Here is a 20,968-nt window from a genome sequence, read left to right on the forward strand (position 1 = left end):
CCTCCTCTGAGGGCCTCAATCTCCACAACACAGCTTCCCTCCCTGCCCTTGAGGGATAAGCTCTTCTTCCAACTTTTGATCTCCAATTAAAAAGGGGAAAAGCGTGTTCTTTATCCTCTACCCCCCCCCCCACCCCCTTCCATTTGCTGGGGGAGCCTGCAGGGGCAGCCAGATGTGGAAAAGGGGCGGAGTGGCCGGGAGAATAAAAGGAGAAAGAAAGATAGTGAAACCTTTTAATTGTTGCATAATTGGCACACTTTGCAGCCTCCGTTATTACTTTGGAGCTTTTCATGTGAGCGTCTTCATTGGAAGGGTATTTGTCCCTCGGGCCCCATAAATCTCTGCCACTTAGACCTCTCTCATCTCCGCATCAGGGGAAGATCAAACCCCCCTAGCCGGAGCTGTGGTTTGGCTCTGTCTGCAGGCTTCTTTGGGGGAGAGCGGCTCCCAGTCCTTCCACCTGGGGAGGTGGGGCCAGGTACGGGCCGGCGCATGCGTGGTCACACAGCCATCCCCTACCGCACGCAGCGGGTGATGGACATGCACAGTGCACGCGCCACCACGTGCCGGTGCGGCTGGGGCCCTCCACGCTCTTTACCGCACAGTGCAGCACTACCACCTCACACCCCCGCGCAGCACACAGATACCTGGTGTAAACATGCCTCGCGGCAACACGGTCTCGCCTATGCCCTCTGCGCTGGAGGTCAGGCCGCCTGGGTCCCACCCCTGGTTCCACTTCTGCAAGCTGGGTCAGCCACAGCAAGAAGCCACACCTCTGCGAGCCTCGATGCCCCTGTCTGCACAATGGGCTGCCTCCGAGCCTGAGGAGTGAGTGAGATAAGCAGGCACTGTATTCTCATTTATTCCAAAAGAACCAAGCTAATCCAGGTGATTTAGGCAGGGCCCAGGGTCTGGGTGAGCAGAGCAAAGCATGCGGACTCCACAGGCCCCAGGCAAAAGCCTTACTGCAAAGGGAGAAGCTCTGGGACCTGGATCCCATTTTTCCTGATGCCTTCATCATCATTCCCGACCTTGCCAAGAAATCTTAGCGGGTGGGAGACAGGATGAACTCTGTCCTGCCCCCACAGCTCCTTTCTGTTTCCACAGTGAGGATGTTCCACCCCTGTTGGGAATTTCAGAATCAGAGAAGAGCCAGCCCCGAACCCTTGAAATACCTTTTTCTTCTACTTTCCACATCAGACCAAATCCAGAGATTTGGGACGAGTTGCCCAGATTTCTGCAGTTTGTAAGTGATGATGAACCACTAGAATCCAAACCTCTTGCCTCCTAATACATTGCTCCACATAACCCTAGCTGCTGTGAGGTCAGATTAATTACAGGACTTCCCAGACTGAGAAATAAGAGAAAGCATGACCAGGAACAGTTCTGGGAAGGTTCTCCCAGGAGATCCCAGGGACTTGAAACCAGGCCCTCGTGCCCTTAGGTCAGTTGTCTGGAGATCCATGCTCAGAGACCACAGGATGCTAGTCAGAGGCTGTCACATCATGATCCTTGAATCCCCAGCCGTACCTACCAATAAAATTTGTGTTACATACGTACATATACATACATGCATACATACAGCCTGGCAAATGCAATTACAGCCCACAGGCCCGCCCCCACTCCCTAGATCTGGGGATCTGATGTCTGTATCTTGGGTAGAACTCAGAGGGGCAAGGCCTAGGATGGATCTGGGGACAATCCATGGATGGATCTGGGGACAACACGCCTCTCCACCCTTATTCCTGGGCAACGATATCTGGGCCCTGTTAGAACCTCATTGAACACATCAGACCCTATTGGAGCTCCTGTGCTGGCTAGACCTCTCCGCCTTTGGAGGGGAACTTGGGGTCATAGTAGGAACAGAAACCTCTTGTACAAATCAGCCCCAGCATTCAGGGGTCTGGGAGGAGAGGAGAGCAAAGCAGGAACTTAAAGAATTCTGCCTTATAATATAAGATCGTGCATTCCATGCATGATGGCTCATTGGTGCCAGATGCCCCAGTGAGCTGCTTCTACAGAATACTTTTATTTCAGCGGCAGCTGTGGCTGCAAAGTGTTCCTCTGTCTCCATGTCATTGAAACCACCCCTACCAACAGATTTTGCTCTAACTTGGTCCTGAGAGGATCTGACCACCTCTCAGTCCTGGGCCTGATGATCAGCCTTTGGCCTGGGCGGAACAACCAAACAGGTCTCCCCTGGAGGCTTTTCCAGGGCTCGGGGACATTCTAGAGTCGAACAAGGACTGGACTAGAGTTAGCACACCTGCTTTGAGATCCACATGCCACCAGCACGTGACCTGTGCGAGTCCCCTGACCTCTCAGGAGACTCAGTTGCCATCAGAGAAAAGGGGGATGATATTTTACCATTCATAAGCAGTATTTACAGTGCCTGGAACGCTCTACATGCTTCATTTATGTTGGTGTTCTCTTTCTTGTCCTCCCATTTAATGCTGGATAGACAGCAGTGTGCCACCCCCCCAAATTAACTAATTAAATAACTTTTCTTTCTTTCCTTTCTTCCTTCCTTCTTCCTTCCTTCTTCCTTCCTTTCTCCCTCCCTCTCCTTCTCCCCCTCTCTTCCTCCTCCTCCTTCATTTGACCTTAGGTCTTAGGGTGGCAGGGAGGGTATTGCCCAGAGGTGTCCCTTCGTAGCAGTCCATGGGTGACTCATCCCCTCTAGAGGGTGGATAGAAGTTCCCAGGAGTCAGGGCATGGCTACTGTATAGTTTCCTGTGGCTGCCGTAACAAATCACCACAAATTTTGTGGCTTAAAAACAAAACCCAGAAATGTATTCTCCCACAGTTCAGGAAGAGGCCAGAAGTCCAAAATCCAGGTGCTGGCAGGGTTGGTTCCTTGTGAAAGTTTGAGGCAGAATCTGTTCTAGGCCTCCCTCTCACTTTTGGTGGCTGCTGGCGACCCTTGGCATTCCTTGGCTTACAGATGTCTCCGTCCCTCCAGACTCTGCCTCTGTCCTCACATGGCCTTCTCCTTGTTTCTTCTTCTAAGGACACTTGTCATTGGACTTAGGGCCATCCTGTTCATCCAGAATGATCGTACTTGAAGATCCTTAATTACATCAACAAAGGCCCCTTTTCCCAATAAAGTCATAGTCACAGGTTCCAGGGCTTAGGACTGGGACATATTTTTGAGGGAGCTACAGTTCAATCCACCGCAGCTGCCTCTGAGGCTGGGCTCTCTTGAGCAAAAGCATGGGTGGGGCAGAGGTTCAGATAAATCTTGTCAATTTTCTTTCTTTCTTTCTTTCAAAGATTTTATTTATTTATTTGACAGACAGAGATCACAAGTAGGCAGAGAGGCAGGCAGAGAAAGAGAAAAGGGAAGTAGGCTCCCTGCTGAGCAGAGAGCCCGATGGGGGGCTCGATCCCAGGACCCTGAGACCTTGACCTGAGCCGAAGGCAGAGGCTTAACCCACTGAGCCACCCAGGCGCCCCTCAGTTTTTTTTAAGACACTGCTGATCATCACACCGATAATTCCCTGCAGTTAAGAGAATCAAAAGTAGTTTTGTAAAGGCTGTTTCACCTCAGAGCTCCCTTATCCCCACGCCCACCCCATCCGGCAACCACTTGTTGAGGAAAACAAGGCAGGAATTATGCATCCTTTGTGTTAGAGGTGAGGAAACTGAGGCAGAGAGGGTTTGACTCACTCATTTCATTAAAAGCAGGGACTTAAACCCGAGTTTCTCTGTCCTTGGCGCAGCTTCAGCCCATCAGACCACACTGCTTCTCCAGGCTAACCCTGTAAGAACCAAGGACCTCTTTCCTCGCCAGTTCTTAATCATCTTACATTTGTGGGTTTATTAGCTGCAAATTTGTGGGGTTTTGTGGCTTATAGAGGAATTTATTGTTCCATATAAAACTTTTTTTCTGGCTTTCCCCGCAGAAGCACTAATGACTTCTCAGAGGCAGAAAATCGAGCTGCCCAGTGAGTTTGTGTCGTATTCTCATACCGTGACACGTTATCATGGGTTCTTGCATGGGTGGTTCAGTGGTAGAATTCTCGCCTGCCACGTTATCATGGGTTCTTCCCAGTACCGCGTTCCCGTGCCCATCACCCTGGTGTTTGGGGTGACCAAGGTCACCATTCTTGTCACTGGCAATGGGGCCAAAGCTTCTACTCTCAACTTCTGCTGCTCCCACAGGCACCCTGGCCAGCTGGTTTCCAGTTGGGGGGTGGGGAATAGGAGTTTAAGGGGGCGGGTGGGGAGTGGGGCGCTGGTGACACCGTGTTGGAACCACTTAGCAACAGGTTCTCTGGTAGACACCATGGAGAGGAAATAAGTTCATGGCTGATCTTTAATATCTGTGGGAAGGAGGAGCTGGTAAGAATGAATAATTACCAGGGGCACCTGGGAGGCTCAGTCGGTTAAGCGTCTGACCTTTGATTTCAGCTCAGGTCATGATGTCAGGGTCATGAGGTGGAGCCTCATGTTGGGCTCAGCACTTCGTGGGGAATCTGCTTGGGATTCTCTCCCTCTGCCCTTCCCCTTGCTTTCTTTCTCGCAAATAAATAAATAAATCTTTTTTTTTTTTTTTTTTTTTTTTTAAGAAACAATAATTACCACTCTCTTTTCTGTTTCTTTGGATTTTCTCATTCCATAAACATTTACTGAGCTGATAGTTTGCGCCGGGCTGTCACATGAGCACTAGGGAAGCACTTATGAACAAGAAAATTGTGGCCCCTGCTATCACAGAGACTAAGGGTTCTAGATCAGGAGTCCTGACTTCTTTTTAACTTATTACTCATCTACTGTTGCCAGCATTCTGACCTCATCACCCTAGCTCCCCAGAATCTGACTACTCACCCTTCGACTGCTACTGTGCCGGCCCAAGCCAACACCCTTCTCTCATCTGGTCCCTCTGCCTTCATCCTTACAATCTCTTTTCAACGCAACAGCCAGAAGGATTCTTTTAAAATACAAATTAGATCATGTTACTTTTCTATTCAAAACCCTCCGGTGGCTCCCCAACATCCTCTGGAAAGAAGCCAAAGTTCTACAAAGTTCTGGACAAAAGCCTACAGGCTCCACAAGGTCTCAGGTGATGTGACACCCTGCTACCTCTCTGGTCTCACCCCTTCCTCAATCTACTCCAGTCACAGTGGCTTCCTTGGATATATCAGATGGACATGCTCCTGTCTCAGGACCTTTGCACTGACTCTTTTTTTGTCTGGAATATTCTTCCTACAGTTATCCACATCTTTCAGGTCTTTTCCCACATGTTACCTTTTTAGCTAGGTCCTCTCTGATCACTATTTTGCAACATTTCCTATTACTCTTCATCCCCTTTTCCTACTTGATTTTCTCTATGGAGCTCACCAATCTGATACCAGTTTTATCTGTCTATCTAGGTGGTTTGTTGGTTGTCTGTCTCCCTCCTCTCCATGAGGTGTTTTTTTCTTTAACTTTATTTATTTATTTATTTTTTAAGATTTTATTTATTTATTTGACAGAGAGAGAGATCACAAGTCGGCGGAGAGTCAGGCAGAGAGAGAGAGAGAGAAGCAGGCTCCCGCTGAGCAAAGAGCCCAATGCGGGGCTCCATCCCAGGACACTGAGATCATGACCTGAGCCGAAGGCAGCAGCTTAATCCACTGAGCCACCCAGGCACCCCTAACTTTATTTATTTGACAGAGAGAGCACAACATGGGGAGCGGCAGGCAGAGGGACAGGGAAAAGCAGGTTTCCCACCAAGTAGAGAGCCCAATGTGGGGCTTGATCCCACCTGAGCCGAAGGCAGACCCTTAAGCAACTGAGCCACCCAGACACCCACTCCATGAGTTTTTGTAGCCCCTGACATGGTGCCTGGCATGGGGAAGGTACTCAATAAATACTTGTTGAATATATGAATGGGTTTATGGCCCTTGGCAAGTCCCAGCTCCTCTCTGAGCTTCAGTTTCTTCACCTGTGCTGTGAGGGCAGTGGATTCCCCAGTCTGTAGGGTTCAGCCCGGCTCTGATCATCCATACTTAGTGCCGAGTGAAGTCTCCAGCCCAAACCCAGAGAAACAGATGGAGAAACAGAAGCCCTGAACATGGGCCGAACCCACTGGGATGGTCCCTTATCCTTATCCTTGCCATAGGGATAGGTCCCCCCATTCATTCCCCGTAAGCCCTATGGTTGAAGCCCAGGACCCTGACATTAGACCAGTGAACTGAAGTCACTAGCACAAATCCTCAGGCCGCATCCTGCTTGGACCAGGGCAGTCTCAAAGCTGTCAGCTCACTGGGCGCCTGAGTGGCTTAGTGGGTTAAAGCCTCTGTCTTTGGCTCAGGTCATGATCCCAGGATCCTGGGATCCAGTCCCACTTTGGGCTTTCTGCTGGGCCAGGAGCCTGCTTCCCCCCACCCCCTTCTCTCTCTGCCTGCCTCTCTGCCTACTTGTGATTTCACTGTCAAATAAATAAATAAATAAATAAATAATCAAAAATAAATAAATAAATAAAGCTGTCAGGCCCCCTGCATTAATGGGCCCATGACCTCCAGGTGAGGGGGGTGCTGCCCCAGGGTCCGCCCACATCTAGAGGATGCAGTTCTGTTGTACCATTCCTCCGTGTGGCTAGGGCTTTTCTGGGGAGAGTGGTGGGAATATGAAATATCCACGTGCCTTGTTTACATGTGGGGGAAGTCTTTGGTGGAATATGGCAATCATCTTTGGAAGACGGTTACGCATGGTCTTCCAGCTGACAGGACACGGGCTAAGGGAGGAAGGAGACGGGGTGCTTGAGCTCAGGGTGAGGAACTGTTCCTTAATCTTCAGGGCAGCCCCACTGTGGCTCCCTGGACGCCCGGCCTGGACAGTGGGCCCTGCCATTTGCATAGTCCAGGCAGAAACCGGACCCCCGTCCACTTGGAATCTCACGGAGGAGTCCCGCTCGGGAGCAGATTGGACTGTTCCATGCCTCCCTTCCAGGGCTGGGCTTCTCTGATCCCAGGTGCTTCATGAAGGTGCGGCAGCAAGCGATAGCAGGGGCCGGGGGCCGGCAACTTTCATTCCAACTGGGGCTGCTATGGCTTCGGGTATTTTCTCAGTTTTCTTTCTGGCAGGGAAGTGAGTGTGGGTGGAGGGAGGTTAGGAGGAAGGTGTGTCTGTATCTCTCAATAGAAACTGAGGACAATTTTACTAATTGCTGCATTTATTAATGGGTGGCCTTTTATGTAGGTTGTTTAGAAGGTAAAACAATGCTGTTAGTCATAAAGTCTTTGTTGGTTCCTGGCTTGCCAGGTCATCTGCCCCGAAGCATGTGGAGTCAGATGGAGATAAAGGCTCAGTCTGCAAGACGGGAAGAGCAATTAAGCCACGGATTTGTTGCCCGTCTTTGTTACAGGCCTTTGGGAGATAAAAATGGCTCAGAGTTTACAATCAGGAACGTCTGTGTTTTGTGTTTCACACGGGGGAGCTAGCCTCACCTGCATTCCTCCATGTGCCCTTATCTGTGATCTGATTTAATAAACACAAATATTAGCCTTGAGAATAAAAGTGTAAGCGGAAGACCAATTAATTATATTAATCCTCCTTTATTGTTGTGAAGAGTAGAGAGACCAACTTGTGTGTCTGCTGTTGCAGTGTCTGATGAATAGAAGCATCTGTTCTGGTGTCTCGTGTCTAGTAAAAGGAAGAGAGGGAAAGAATTGGCATTATTTATTTTTTTTCTTTTCTTTCTTTCTTTATTTGTCAGAGCGAGAGAGAGCACAAGCAGGGGGAGTGGCAGGCAGAGGGGGAAGCAGGCTCCACGCTGAGCAGAGAGCCCGATGTGGGACTTGATCCCAGGACCCCGAGATCATGACCTGAGCTGAAGGCAGACCTTTAACCGACTCGGCCACCCAGGCATCACAAATCGGAATTATTTGAATAACTACTTTGTGCAGGCTCTGGACCTGGTGAACAGAGCAGCCTTATGTAATGCGCATTCCTAATGTATAGATGAGGAACAGATGGACCAAAGTTAAGTGCCTGCTTCAAGTTGATCTGTCGGTACATAGAGGACAAAGCTCTTTGTACTCTAAAACCGGTAACACACAAATGGACATCTTAACCTTGTAACCAACTGGCTTTGATATGCATGGTGGCACCCAAAGAGACTGCCACAGGAGTTTCTTCCCCTGGGGGGAAGCCTGGTCCTTCCCCTCCATTTATCCTCCTTCCCAGTCTCCCTAAAATCTTTTTTCTCAGCCCTGCTACTTGGAGCCTAGCTGGGATGCACCTCTGAGTGGTCTATAGAAAAGATGTTAAACCAAGAGCCAACAGGCCTAACTTCAAATCCAGGCTGTGGGATTTGCCATGATTTACCTTCTCTCTCTGAGCCTCCATGTCCTTATCAATAAAAAGAAGACTCTAGACAAAATGACTCTTAAATCCTGCTATCTCTGCTTGAAGGCCATGGTGAGGCTCCCCAGAGAGCTCAGGAGTTGGCCATTTCTGCACAGCCAGATGGGAAGGAGAAAATTGGGGATGTGGATCCTTGAACAGCTTGGGGCTTGGGTCACCTCTTTAGCTACTTTTACGGAGGGTGTGGGTCTACCATCAGTTTTGATTAGGTTTCTCTGGAAGCAGCTGAGCAGATGAAGGGGGCTATTAGCCGTGGACAGCTGCAGCCTCTGGACTGAATTCTGGTTGGAACTGAAAATGGTTTTTCTTTAACCTCAGTCCTTCCCTGCCTGCTCCCAGCTCCTGGGAACGGCATACAGAACAATGAACTCTTCCTGGGCTTCTGGCTGATTCTGGACTATTAAAGATAAAAGACTATAAAGCCATGGATGAGTTGTCCAGCTGAAGTTTAGGGCGTCCTACACCGCCCTGCAATGCAGGAGTCAGACCAAATGAGCTTGTGCCAGGAAAGGTCCTTCCTGCGATGCGATTGCCAAGAGGCTGCATGATAGCTTCTAATCCCAAGGGGCTGAAACAGTGCCCGAATGCGGCCAGCCACAAAGGCCAAAGCAGCTTCCATCTCCAGGCCTTGACAATATGGTCATCCTTGACAATGACTATTCACATATGTGGCCCTGTGCCCGGGCTTCAGGAGACCCAAAGGGAACCCACGTGCTTCTTGATGGCGATAAGCTTCCTGACTCATGGGAAGACACTAAGTACACAGATAAGCCCATGCTGGACTCGAGCTGCCTGGGCTTCAGTCCCGGCTCTTCGGTCCTGTGCCCAGATTGCCTCTCTCTGTGCCTCAGTTTCTCACATGCAAAATGAAGATGGTAGTAATATCTACCTCAAAGGGTTGGCACGGGGAAGAAATGAATTAATATCTTTATATAAATCACCCAGAATCGTAACTGTTCCATAGTAATTACTATCATTATTATCATCATTATTACCACCACCGCCATTATTACCAGTCTAATGGTAAGCATGTTTTCTGGAGAAAACCTCAGAAAAGCATCAAGAGAGTAAGTGATTCATTCTGACTGCAGGCATGGGGTTAGGTGTGCAAAGGAAGGGTATTGACTTCAAAGGGGGCTAGGATTTCGACAGCTAAGTGGGGGGAGGGGGGAGGGTTCCCAGGCTGCGAGCATATGAGGGGCACCAGGAAGCACCCAAGGCTGGGAAGACGCGTGGGGCCGAGATGGTAGATGGAGCTGAAGGTTGCATGTGGCATCACAGCCCACTGAGGAACTTGAACTTTGTGCTGTAAGTAATGAGGAGGCCTTTTCAGATTTCTCAGCAGGAGAGTGACACAGGCAGCCTGGTATTTTAAAATGGTCTTTCTGGCAGATATGTAGCAGCTAAGAGTATGGATTCTGGACTCACACTGCCAGGGTTCAAATCCCAGCTGCAATGCTGACTGAATTAGTTAAGGTAGGTTAAATTGTGTGGCAAATAGGCCAAAACATGTATGACGTCTCAAACATAGTAGAAGTTTATTTCTGGATCATATAACAGTCTGAAGCGAGTATTTCTTCTTGGCAAGTGTCTCTCTTCCATGGGGTGACTAAGAAACCAGGGATCTGCCTTCTTAGGATCTCACCATCCCCATAGCCTCACTGTGTTTGGTATCTAGCTAGTGGAAGGGTGGAGAGACCATGGAGAGACCATGGAGACAGCCTGGCTATTTAAAAATCCTACACTAGGAGTCAGGGGTTGGGGTAACTGGGTGATGGGCATTAAGGAGGGCACATGACGGAATGAGCACCGGTTGTTGTACATGACTGATCAACCACTGAACTCTACCTCTGAAACTAACAATACACTATATGTTAATTAATTGAATTTGAATAAAATAAAAAATTTTTAAAAATTTTTAAAAAGTAAAAATCCTGCACTAAATGTGAGACAGATCACTTCTGCCCACCTTCCATGGGAGAGCACACCCACCACGAAGAAGCCTGGAAAATATTCTAGTCCCATTCCTGGCTGTTCCTGCCATTACTCCGGGATGGTGATGTACAACAGAACTTTCTGTGATGAGGGAAATGTTCTAACTCTGGGCTTCCAATATGGTAGCCACTTGCCCCATGATATTTTGAGCCCTTGAAGTATCCCTAGTGAAACTGAGAGATGAACTTTGAATCATACTAACTTGTAATTAATTTACATTTAAACAGCTACACATGGCTGGTGGCTATGGTATTGGGCTGTGGGGCTGTAGAGAAAGGAGAGAGTGGGTTTCGGTGGAGAGAGAGTGGTTTCTGGCACAGCAGTTTAACAGCTGTGTGATTGGGCAACATATTTAACATCTCTGTGTCTCACTTTCCTCAACTGTAAAATGGGTATGATAGTGGTATCTACCTCTTAGGCTGTCATAAGGGTTATGAGATCATTCAGGCACAGCACTAAGTGCCCGGCACATAACCAGCGCTCAACCAAGGTCATCCTGTGGATGACTTGGAGGCAGGGACTCCGGTTAGTCCTGGAGCTATACCACATCTCCACAAAGCCCTCCTGGTCTTCCCAACTCTGTGTGATCTCTGAAGGTTCAGCATCTGCCACCTTGTGCCAAGGCCACTCATTGTCTCGTGCCTTTGTCCTGACTGGGCTGTTTGTCGCCCATCTCTCCACCTTCCACTTTCCCCAGCAGAATTCTCTGCATATTTTGAGCAGGTAACAAACATCGATTGAACTGAATTGAATCCATCAAGGGCAGAGAGAGTCGCAAAGACATGTTCCCTGGACAGTTAGAACCCGAAGTCACATCTATTGGGCCCCAGATGTAGCAGGGCTTTGCTACTTACCCAGGTCATTGAATGCGTGTAGGTGTCCAAACGGGAACATTCAGGCCACCCCCCTGGTGTGTAGTTTGCAGTATTTCTTTTAACATTTGCACAGTTTTTATTTTCCACATTACACACACACACACACACACACACACACACGGCCATTTAGTTCACATGCCTTTACTCTGTGTCTTTTCCCACTGTCTGGTAGGCCATCCCTTGCAGAATTCCTGTCCAGAAGCTGCCAAGGAAGACTGGAACTACTCAGTTTGGCTTCCTGGACATGAGTCCAATGACCTGTAGAAGGGGTCGGTGATAGCAAAATCACATGGGACCTGTCCCTGGGCCCTGGGGCCATGAGCAAGCCTCACAGTGCCTTTCAGGATTCTCTAAGTGCCTCAAAGTCTTAAGGATGTTCTGCCAAATATTCTAGATACTCTTAAGAGTCCATTAATGCTTTTCATCAATCAATTTATCTAGACTGTCTCATGTATTCATTCAACAAATATGTGTTGAGCCACTGTTCTATGCCAGTATTTGGTGTTCAGAAGATGAAACAGAGTTTCTGTTTTCAAAGAACTTTCATTTCTAGTAGGGTGGGTAGAAAATAGACACATATATATCAGCTCTCAGTATGTCCTATGAGAAAAAGGAAAGCAGAATCTCTCCTTGTCTACTGCTACATAACAGATCAGCTCAAAACATCAGGGTCTTTCTCATACCTCTGTGGATTGGGACCTTTGGGACCTTTGCTGTTGGAACCTTCCCCTGGGCTCACTCATGAGGCCGCAGTTGGCCAGAGGTTCAACGACAGCTAAAGGCTCTGAGGAGTCTAATTCACAAGTCTGAGAGGGCAGCCTTGGTGCTGGCTGTTGGCCGGTCCTCCCCACATGGCTCCGCCACGGGGGGCTAGCCCGGGCTTTCTTGTGTGGTGGCAGGAGCATTCCAAAGGAAAGCACAGGCTATGAGGCCTCTCGTGACTTAGGACCTGCCCACACCGTGGCCTCTCTGCCTCATTCTGTAGAATGAGACTGTCGGGGCCAGTCACAAGCCAGCCCCTTCTCAGGAGTGGGGAGGCAGAGGCCACTCCTTGACTGGAGAAGCCACAAGGGACTTGTGCCACGTTTTCTTCTCCAGCTTTATTGAGGTGTCATTGACATACTGTGTAAGTTTAAGGCATACAGGCTGCTGATCTCATACACATGTATTGCAATAGGAGAAGACGTGTGACCACTTTTAGTCTACCACACAAGGTAAGGGAACACAAGTGATGCTCTGTTAAATAGAGGACTCAGACGAGTCCTCTCATGAGGTGCTCTTTGGGCAGAGACCTGAATGAAGTAGAGGCATAAGCCATGCAAACCGCTACAGTGTTGCAGGCAGATGGAAGGGCAAGCTAAAGCTCTGAGGTCAGGCAGCTGCAATTCTTTGCATTTTATGATGACCCCACAATATGAAGGCTTTAAGAGAAAGTGCTCTTCTGTTACTTACCCAGCTCTCCCTGAGCGACGGTAGAGAATTCCAGAAAGGGCTGAGCAGAGTTAAAAGGAGGACCCTTGATTTGGAGACACTGAGATGAGAGGGTGAATCCTTTATAAAATCTAAGACCAGAAATAGCCCTTCTGAGAGGATCAAGTTTTGAGTCATTGGAGGGATAGGTGTAGGATTCACAAAGGAACGGGGTAGAGCAGAGCAAAGTGGGAGGGTTTATGCTGTAATTAGCCAAGATCACCATGGGAGTCTGAGGGTAATCGGGTAATTAGTGTGTTTTGGGGGGAGTAAGGGAGGTGAGGGGGTGCAATTACCCAGCTCACCGGCTGCCAGACGGTTGTCACTGCTCTTCTGACCCTTGGGCCGGGTTCCTGGCTCTACCTGTGGACTATTAAGTGTAATGACCCCGTCATGTAGGGGAACCTGTCATTATCTCTGTGTTAACATAGTATTTACCCATAGAATCTGCCAAGTCACTCTGTGATTAAAGGGCCTTGGCATGGTCCCCTGCCCTGGCATCAGATAGTCCTCTCATGAGCGTGGTCAGGGCAGGGAGGGCTGGAAAAGACTGAGAGAAGTTGGGCTGGGGTCCTCCTGGGCAGGGGGGTGTCAAGAGGGACACTGTACCTGAGACTGTACCACAGACTTCAGCCACAGGAATCTGGAGACGCCGAGTCAACCCTCGCACAATCAGGCACATTTCCACATGGAGCTAACTCATTAGCCACTGAGGGAAAACAAAAGTCAACTTTAAAATCTTGAAGGTTAGGGACGCCTGGGTGGCTCAGTTGGTTAAGCGGCTGCCTTCGGCTCAGGTCATGATCCCAGCGTCCTGGGATCGAGTCCCACATCGGGCTCCTTGCTCCGCAGGGAGCCTGCTTCTCCCTCTGACTCTTCCTTCCACTCTGTCTGCCTGTGCTCGCTCTCATTCACTCTCTCTCTGACAAATAAATAAATAAAATCTTTAAAAAAATAAAAAAAATAAAATCTTGAAGGTTAAAAAAATAGTAATAAAAAAAAAAAAGAAATCTTGAAGTTTGAGGGACATCTGGCTGGCTCAGTCAGAGGAACATACAATTCCTGATCTCAGGGTTATGAGTTCGAGCCCCACTTTGTGTATAGAGATTACTTGAAATTAAAAATCTTTTTTTTTTAAAGATTTTATTTATTTATTAGAGAGAGAAATCACAAGCAGGCAGAGCAGTGGGGCAGGGGGAAGCAGGCTCCCTGCTGAGCAGAGAGCCCGATGCGGGACTCGATCCCAGGACTCTGAGATCATGACCTGAGTCGAAGGCAGCGGCTTAACCCACTGAGCCACCCAGGCACCCCGAAATTAAAAATCTTTTTTAAAAAAGTAAAAAGGTTTTAAAAATCTTGAAGATTGACGATCTCTTCTGAAGTCTCTCTCCTAGGAGGGGTAGGGGAGATAATCCCATCACATAATGTAGAACAAAACCAACAGTCTGGGCCCTGATGTCTGAACAACACTGTGCCGAGCGTCCTCATCCATCTACCTTCACACCCAGGGGTAGACTTTTCTGTAGGTTGAATTCCTGGACTTGGGGTGACTAGGTATGAATCTTTGAATCTGAAAAGATACTGTTGAATTATGTCTAAAAGATGGTGCACATTTAATCTCCGGCGAATCATGTATTAGAATGCATGTTTCCCTGCTCCCTTTCCAACGTGGGTTGCTCCCACTTTCTCTTTTAAGATTTTATTTATTTATTTGAGAGAAGAGAGAGAGTACGGGCAGGAGGAAGGGCAGAGGGAGAGGGAAAAGCAGACTGTCCGCTGAGCAAGAAGCTGCTGGCACCGTTCTCAATCCCAGGACCTGAGCTGAAGTCAGACGCTTCACCGACCCAGGCATCTCTAGTTGCCACTACTTTCATTGCCTCCATTGTTTGCGGATTGTATGTGTGATACATGTTCATTGTAAAAAACAAACAAACAAACAAACAAACCAGGAAATGAAGAAAAACTAAAAGAAAATAAAAGCTAGCTGTCCTGCCACCACCTAAAGATAAAAAGCGTTGGTCTTTCTGAGAGACGGCAGAGGCCACAGCTAGCCAAAGTAATCACCTGATGGAACCTTCTGGAATCCCTAGTGCTGGTGACAAGGTGGTAAAGATGGCCTCATTCTCTCCTCTGTCCCTTCCCCAGCCACTGATGTCTCCAGAGGCTTGAGGTATTTTCCTCAGCCAGTGGGGACTGTTCCTGATGGAGTCCATTCCAGGTATCCATATCCCTCATGGGTCTCCTGAAAACAATTCCGCTGCCAGGAAGCCTTCAAGCCTGAGGATTTGTGGAGTAGGAATGGAATACGAACATTCCAAAAATGTGTTTCCAGGCACTGACAGCTGGATCTGACAAATTGGAAAACGCATCTCTCCGGCCAGTCCCAGAGCCAAGTTTGTGTTTCTCGGGGGCCCTGACAATGCCCTGTGAAGCCACCCGTCTAATGACAGCTCTGCTTTCCATTCCAGAGACCTGAACTATAATGAGCTGCAGGAGTTCCCCGTCGCCGTCCGGACGCTGGGCAGACTGCAGGAACTGTAAGCTCTTCTGCTGCGTTCTGGGGGCGTCCTCTTCGCTCTTCTCCCAAGGGCAGGAGCTGAAGCCGCCGGCCCTGGGCCTCCCTCACATCCTCCTATCCTGTGGTCCTTGTGGGAACCGGAGCCACGTGCCCTCCCCGGCCCCCGGTGCGGGTCTGAGTAGTCACAGGCCTCCTTAGTTTGGCACGGAGCGTTTCTGAGTGGCCTGTCATCAGCAGAAATGGCTGTGGGCTCTTCCAGCCTGGAGGGACACATGGCACACAATACCTCTCGGTCGCTGGGCCCAGCACTCCCCCCCCACCTGGGTTGGGGTGCGTCCAGAGATGAATGAGGAGAGGAGCTGGGGGCTGGGTAGGGGGGGTCACTGCTCCAGCACCGGATTCCAGGGAAGAGTTGAGAAACCGGCTGTGGCTCGTTGCAGACACCACTTCTTGTTCCTCGGTTTTAGCACCGACTGTGCCAAGCACTATGCTCGCTGCTCAAGACAATCCGGGAGTCAGATAGTCCTGGGCTGTCCCTAGGGATCTTTTAGGTCTGTCAGGGAGCAGAGCAGCTTCGGGTGGGTATATAATTCCAGCTCTAATGGTACAGTAGTAGCTAAAATGACTGGGAATCCAGAGTGACGTGGAAAGAACACTGTGGACGAACACATCTGAGATTAGCTTTACAGGATGGATGGGATTTAGGTGGCCGTGGCAGGGGAGGGGAGGAGGCAGGCGGAGAGTGGAAGTTGAATGGGCAGAGAGACTGCAGAAGAGGCCAGTCTTACTGGGGGAGAGTCTCTTGGCAAACAGTAGGAGATCTATTGTTAGTAAAGTGGGACCAGATTAAGGGAGCCTGACATTTCTTTTCTTTTTTCTTTTTTCTTTTTTTTTTTTTTTTAAGATTTTATTTATTTGACAGAGAAAGACACAGAGAGGGAACACAAGCAGGGGGAGCGGGAGAGGGAGAAACAGGCTTCCGGCTGTGCAGGGAGCCCCATGTGGGGCTCGATCCCAGGACCCTGGGATCATGACCCGAGCCGAAGGCAGACGCTGAACGACTGAGCCACCCAGGCACCCCGAGCCTGACATTTCTGAGCAGAGCCCGGCACTTTTAAGGAGCCTCGTATCTTTACTCAAACTACCACCTGAGACCTTCAGGACCAACCCTATGCCACCCACCATTGCCCCCCCGTGCAAAGTTGGAAGGTGTAAATGCTAGATGTGTGTAGCCAAGAAGGAGCAACTGGACCACCTGGTGGGGGAAGGGTCGGGGTGAGAAACTACTGGAAGTTCTCCACTGCCGATGAGTTGCCAATGAGTATAGGAGTGTGCGTGTGTGTGTGTGTGTCTGTCTCTCTGTCTGTTTCTGTATCTCTCTGTCTATTGAGAGAAGGCTGCTTGAGGACAAGGCCTCTAAACTTCTAAATCTCTCAGAGCTTAGCTTAGCTCAGCATTAGGCACAAAGGAGGAGTCTAAGAACGTATAACAAGTGAGTTAACAAAGAAATGAGTGGGGAGAGCAGCCTAGGTGGGTCGTATGGGCTGGGGGTGTCTGCGGGGACCTGTGGGGAGAGCATGAGAGTGGAAATAATAAGGGGAGGGGAGGGAGGAGAGAGAGGAGTGGAGGCAAGGAAGGCATGAGGAGACACTAGAAATCTCCCGTGAAAATGAGGGTGGCTGGGAGGGGTCTGCTCAGGCTGGATCATGTGTTTCTCAGTCCAACTTTTTTCTTCTAATGTTCCCCCCAACTAACCAAATTGTAATTCCTGGCTTCCAGAGCCCTGGACATTGGGACCTGGAGCGGGTCCTGGAGAGGGCCCCTCCCTTCTCACCTCCTCACGAGGCCACCCAGTCCCTCAGCACCCGCTGCCTCTCCCCCATCTTGTGGCCGCTGTCCTTCTAGATTCCTTAGTCTCCAGGCCTGAAGACCAAGCCAGCCTCCATTTGGGGGACATCTCTCATTCCTGCAACCCCCAGAAGCTCTGTTTTTCTCACACACTCTCAGCTACCTCTTGGGGACCCCGTAGGTTTCCTGCCACACGGGACTGAGGAGAGGACGCATGTCCTGGGGTCTGAACTCAGCCTGCTGCCCCCAAGCCCCACCCCTCTGCTCCCTAAGGCTCTACTTTTCACTCTTTTCACAAATATTGGAGAAAAGGACAGGTGTGTGATGGAATGAAGCAGACACATCCCAGGCAGAGGTGAACCTGGAATCTCGGGCTGCCATCTCATTGGTCTTATGGCCCTTCTAGTCAGCTTTCTGGATGCTTCATGGAATTCTGTTTCTCCCTCTCCACACCTCTTTCCAAGTCCTTACTGACTCGTGGTGTTGTCTTCCAGGGGGTTCCATAACAACAACATCAAGGCCATCCCAGAAAAGGCCTTCATGGGGAACCCTCTGCTGCAGACAATGTGAGTCCTCACTTCTCTGTCTCTTGGTGCTGTGCCTTTTTTTGGGAGAGGGGCCAGGGCCTGGGGAGGCAGGATTCTGCAAGTGGGGGGACTTCCCCGGTGTGCTCTTTCCTGGTCTGCTTTCCTGGACAAAGCAGAGATCGGCCTGGGTCCCAGCTCAAAGGGCCAAGTAGCTAAATTCGATGTTCGGGTCTTTTTCTTCCAGACACTTTTATGATAACCCAATCCAGTTTGTGGGGAGGTCAGCGTTCCAGTACCTGCCGAAACTGCACACACTGTAAGTTGGACCTCCCTGAGACCTCCCTCCTTCCCGCCACCTCTGGCCTCCCTTCTGCAGGTGTCACACCAGCAGGGCACTGTCCCCACTGCAAGGCCTGGTCTCCGACGCTGCGGCCTCTGCTTCAGCTCAGGACTATTCCCGGACCCGGCTGCTCTAAACAGCCTCCAGTCAGCTCCCTGTGGCTTCATCCCAGATCCCAGATGAGTGGAAGAGGGCCCTCCTCCAGAGCCCAGGAGTCTGATCTGGCGTCTTCAGGGTCCTGCTTGAGGGAGCTGTTCCAGAAACTTTTGCTGCAGAAACCAACAACTGGGATCAGGGTCTGGTTCTCCAGTGACCTTGGAGCATGGACCCCTCGGCCCTTTGCCGTACCACCTTTATTACTTTGGGCCCGACAGCATTCCCTTGTTTCCTTTCTTCCATTCTTTTCACTCCCAGCCCAAGTCCCACTTCTTCAAAAATCTTCCATGGCTGACACACGACATAGGGCATCCCAGGAGCATAACTAGCCTTTTCAAGTGCACCTTTCCCCTTCATGTCCATTACCACGTTTCACTGCCATTCTAACCACATGACGCAGGGGTTGTTAGCACATTTTGTGGATGGATCTTGAGGTTCCCGGGCTCCGCTCTGCCATGAGCTAGGCCCCTGGTCTCCAGCTCCGAGAGGCTCCTTTCTGGACCCTACACTGCCTCCTTGTGGTCTGGCAGGACCCTTTTTTGCTGTGCTCTGGTTGGGTCCCTGTCCTCACCGGCAGGGGATGGACAGGAGGGGAAAAGCCATCTGTCTAAAGCTGTCTGGGAGAGAGCCAGTGGGGAGGTGGTGACAGTGCTTTAGTGGGTGACGATTTAGGGGAGACCCTTTCTCAGACCCTAATAAGCAAACCCCCAAACCCCTGCAGCCAAGAACTTTTTCAGAAACACCCACCTTGGAGCCTTTTAGACAGAGTCCATTCCCATGTCCCTTGCCTGTATTTTTTTTTTGTTTGTTTGTGCATTTGTTGTGTTTTGCATGCTGGGACCCAGATGCCAGTTTGGGGGCTCTGCCAGGGCTCTAGGGGCCTGGGCCAACTTAAGGAAATAGCGGTATGGACCCTGCCAAGCAAAGCCCCTCTCCTACAGGCCCTGAGTGGCTGGGGTATTTTGAGGCTGAGAGAAGGATGACATTTTCCCAAAAATCAGTGAGATCAGTGATGGTGGGGAGCCCAGATATCGAGATGCTCTGACCCCACCCTTCAGAGTGTGTCGCATCTGCTTCCAGATCCCTGAATGGTGCCACGGACATCCAGGAGTTTCCAGATCTCAAAGGGACCACCAGCCTGGAGATCCTGTGAGTGGGGACCCTCACCCTCCACCTCATGCATGCCCCTGCTCCACCCCCAGGAGCTGTCCCCTGGAAGGCTGCTGGAAGGATCCTTTGCTTGGCCCTTATCTGGCCTGCTTCTGCTGCCGGCTCCAGCCTGGCCCAGAGGTCACCTGGCTCAGCCCCAGGAATCCATGGCCATCTCCTGATGTGGCACTGCTGCCGGCAAGGCCAGGGGTAGCAGATGGTTTGCGGGTGAGGAGGCTGGTCTTCTCCTGACCATGCTTGGATTTTTCAGGCATGCCTTCAGAGTTCCTAACCCCAAGTTGTAAGCATCCTGAAGACCCGTGACAGGGGAGAAGGGTTGTGGAAACACATCTCCTTTGCCTTTCTGAATCGCGATTTCAACAAGGACTTTCTCATATATTCTATTATTATATCCTGTAGAGTGGGGGAGGGGTGCCAGAGCACAGTAGGACCTCAACACATTTAAGAGGATGAATGGAACAATCAAGCAAACACCCAGAGTGAGTGTTAGGAAGCCAACCGGCCTGCCCCCCATCACACAGCTCATTCATGGCATGGCCCAGACAGGAACGCTCTCTCCTCTGTGCCTCTGTTGTCTTCTCCGAGATTTGCTGGCATCTGGAAAATTTTCCATGAGGGAAGTAATAGTTCCCCAAGAATGACCTTGGCCTTGGGTATTTCTTGGGACACCCTGTCCCTAGCCAAAACTGCCCCACAGCCCTCTCTGTCCCAGCCCCAGGTCCTTCCCTTCTTTCCCACCCCTTCCCCCTTCCCCGGGGCACAGGGAGCAGACTCTGTGCAAGGTTCCCATGGCTCCACTGGGGTTGTTTTGTTTCATTTTTCCTATCTACTCCCTGCCCATGGCTATGCCCCCTCCCTCTCTAAGGAGGGCAGATGAGATTCTAGTTCCTGTCCTACATACCCCGTGTTGCCGGAGCCCTCTCTGGGACAATGGGTGGGGACCCGATGGGTGGGTGGGGTGTGGGCCGTGCAGGCAGGAACTGTCCGCAAAGCAGAGAGCCCCTGGGCTGTGTCTCTCTCTGTTGCCCACCCCCACCCGCCTCCAGTCCCAGGGGAGCTCTGTGCTCAGATGCTAGAGTTGCTCCTTTCTCTCCCTATAGCCCCACCCCTGCCCTGTGCTTTCTGCCACTTCTCTTCTGTCAGCTCTGTGCTCCCGTGTCAGCATCAGGCCCAGAGCTGGAGGCGGCGGCCAGGGATGGCAGGGCCTGGTGCCAGCTCTGTCTCTGCTCTCCCTGCAGGACCCTGACCCGTGCAGGCATCCGGCTGCTCCCACCGGGGATGTGCCAACAGCTGCCCAGGCTCCGAGTGCTGTGAGTGGCTCACAAGTATTCCCCAGTCTTGGCATTGTGCCCTTGCTCCCATGGGCTGGCAGAGGCCCCTCCTGCTTCTGTCCCAGTGGGTTACTTCTTTTGCTGGAGAATGGGACAGTCTGTGGAGTACCTGCTCGGGAGGGACTGGGCTGTCCTCTCTTGCTCGGGGCAAAGGGACAATGGCTTTGGAGTCTGACCAGGGTTTAAGGCCCAACTTTCCCACTTAGTAGCTATATGAATTTAGACTCACTCTCTAACGTCTCAGGGCTTCAATGCCTCATCAGCAAAATATGGATAAATGTGTGAGGGTTGAAAAAAATGTCTGTCCAGCACCCAGCCCAGAGTGCTAGCACATAAAAGCTGCTCAGCCAGTGGCATTGCTTATCTAGTAAGAACATTAAGGTCTTCCG

At 50.4% G+C, this 20,968-nt stretch overlaps 1 protein-coding gene across 3 annotated transcripts in view; it reads left to right on the plus strand.

Annotated features, from left to right (window-relative positions):
* LGR6 (leucine rich repeat containing G protein-coupled receptor 6) overlaps window positions 1-20,968 on the plus strand; it is a 120,220-nt gene that overhangs the window by 83,354 nt on the left and 15,898 nt on the right. For all 3 annotated transcript variants that reach the window (XM_082702012.1, XM_082702014.1, XM_082702013.1), the window contains 5 exons: window positions 15,158-15,226; window positions 17,550-17,621; window positions 17,827-17,898; window positions 19,159-19,227; window positions 20,487-20,558. In XM_082702012.1, the coding sequence (XP_082558138.1) occupies window positions 15,158-15,226; window positions 17,550-17,621; window positions 17,827-17,898; window positions 19,159-19,227; window positions 20,487-20,558 (354 nt within the window). The remainder of the gene's footprint in view (window positions 1-15,157; window positions 15,227-17,549; window positions 17,622-17,826; window positions 17,899-19,158; window positions 19,228-20,486; window positions 20,559-20,968) is intronic.

This window comes from Mustela nivalis (genome assembly GCF_964662115.1).
Source record: "Mustela nivalis genome assembly, chromosome: 16".
Lineage (NCBI taxonomy): Eukaryota > Metazoa > Chordata > Mammalia > Carnivora > Mustelidae > Mustela > Mustela nivalis.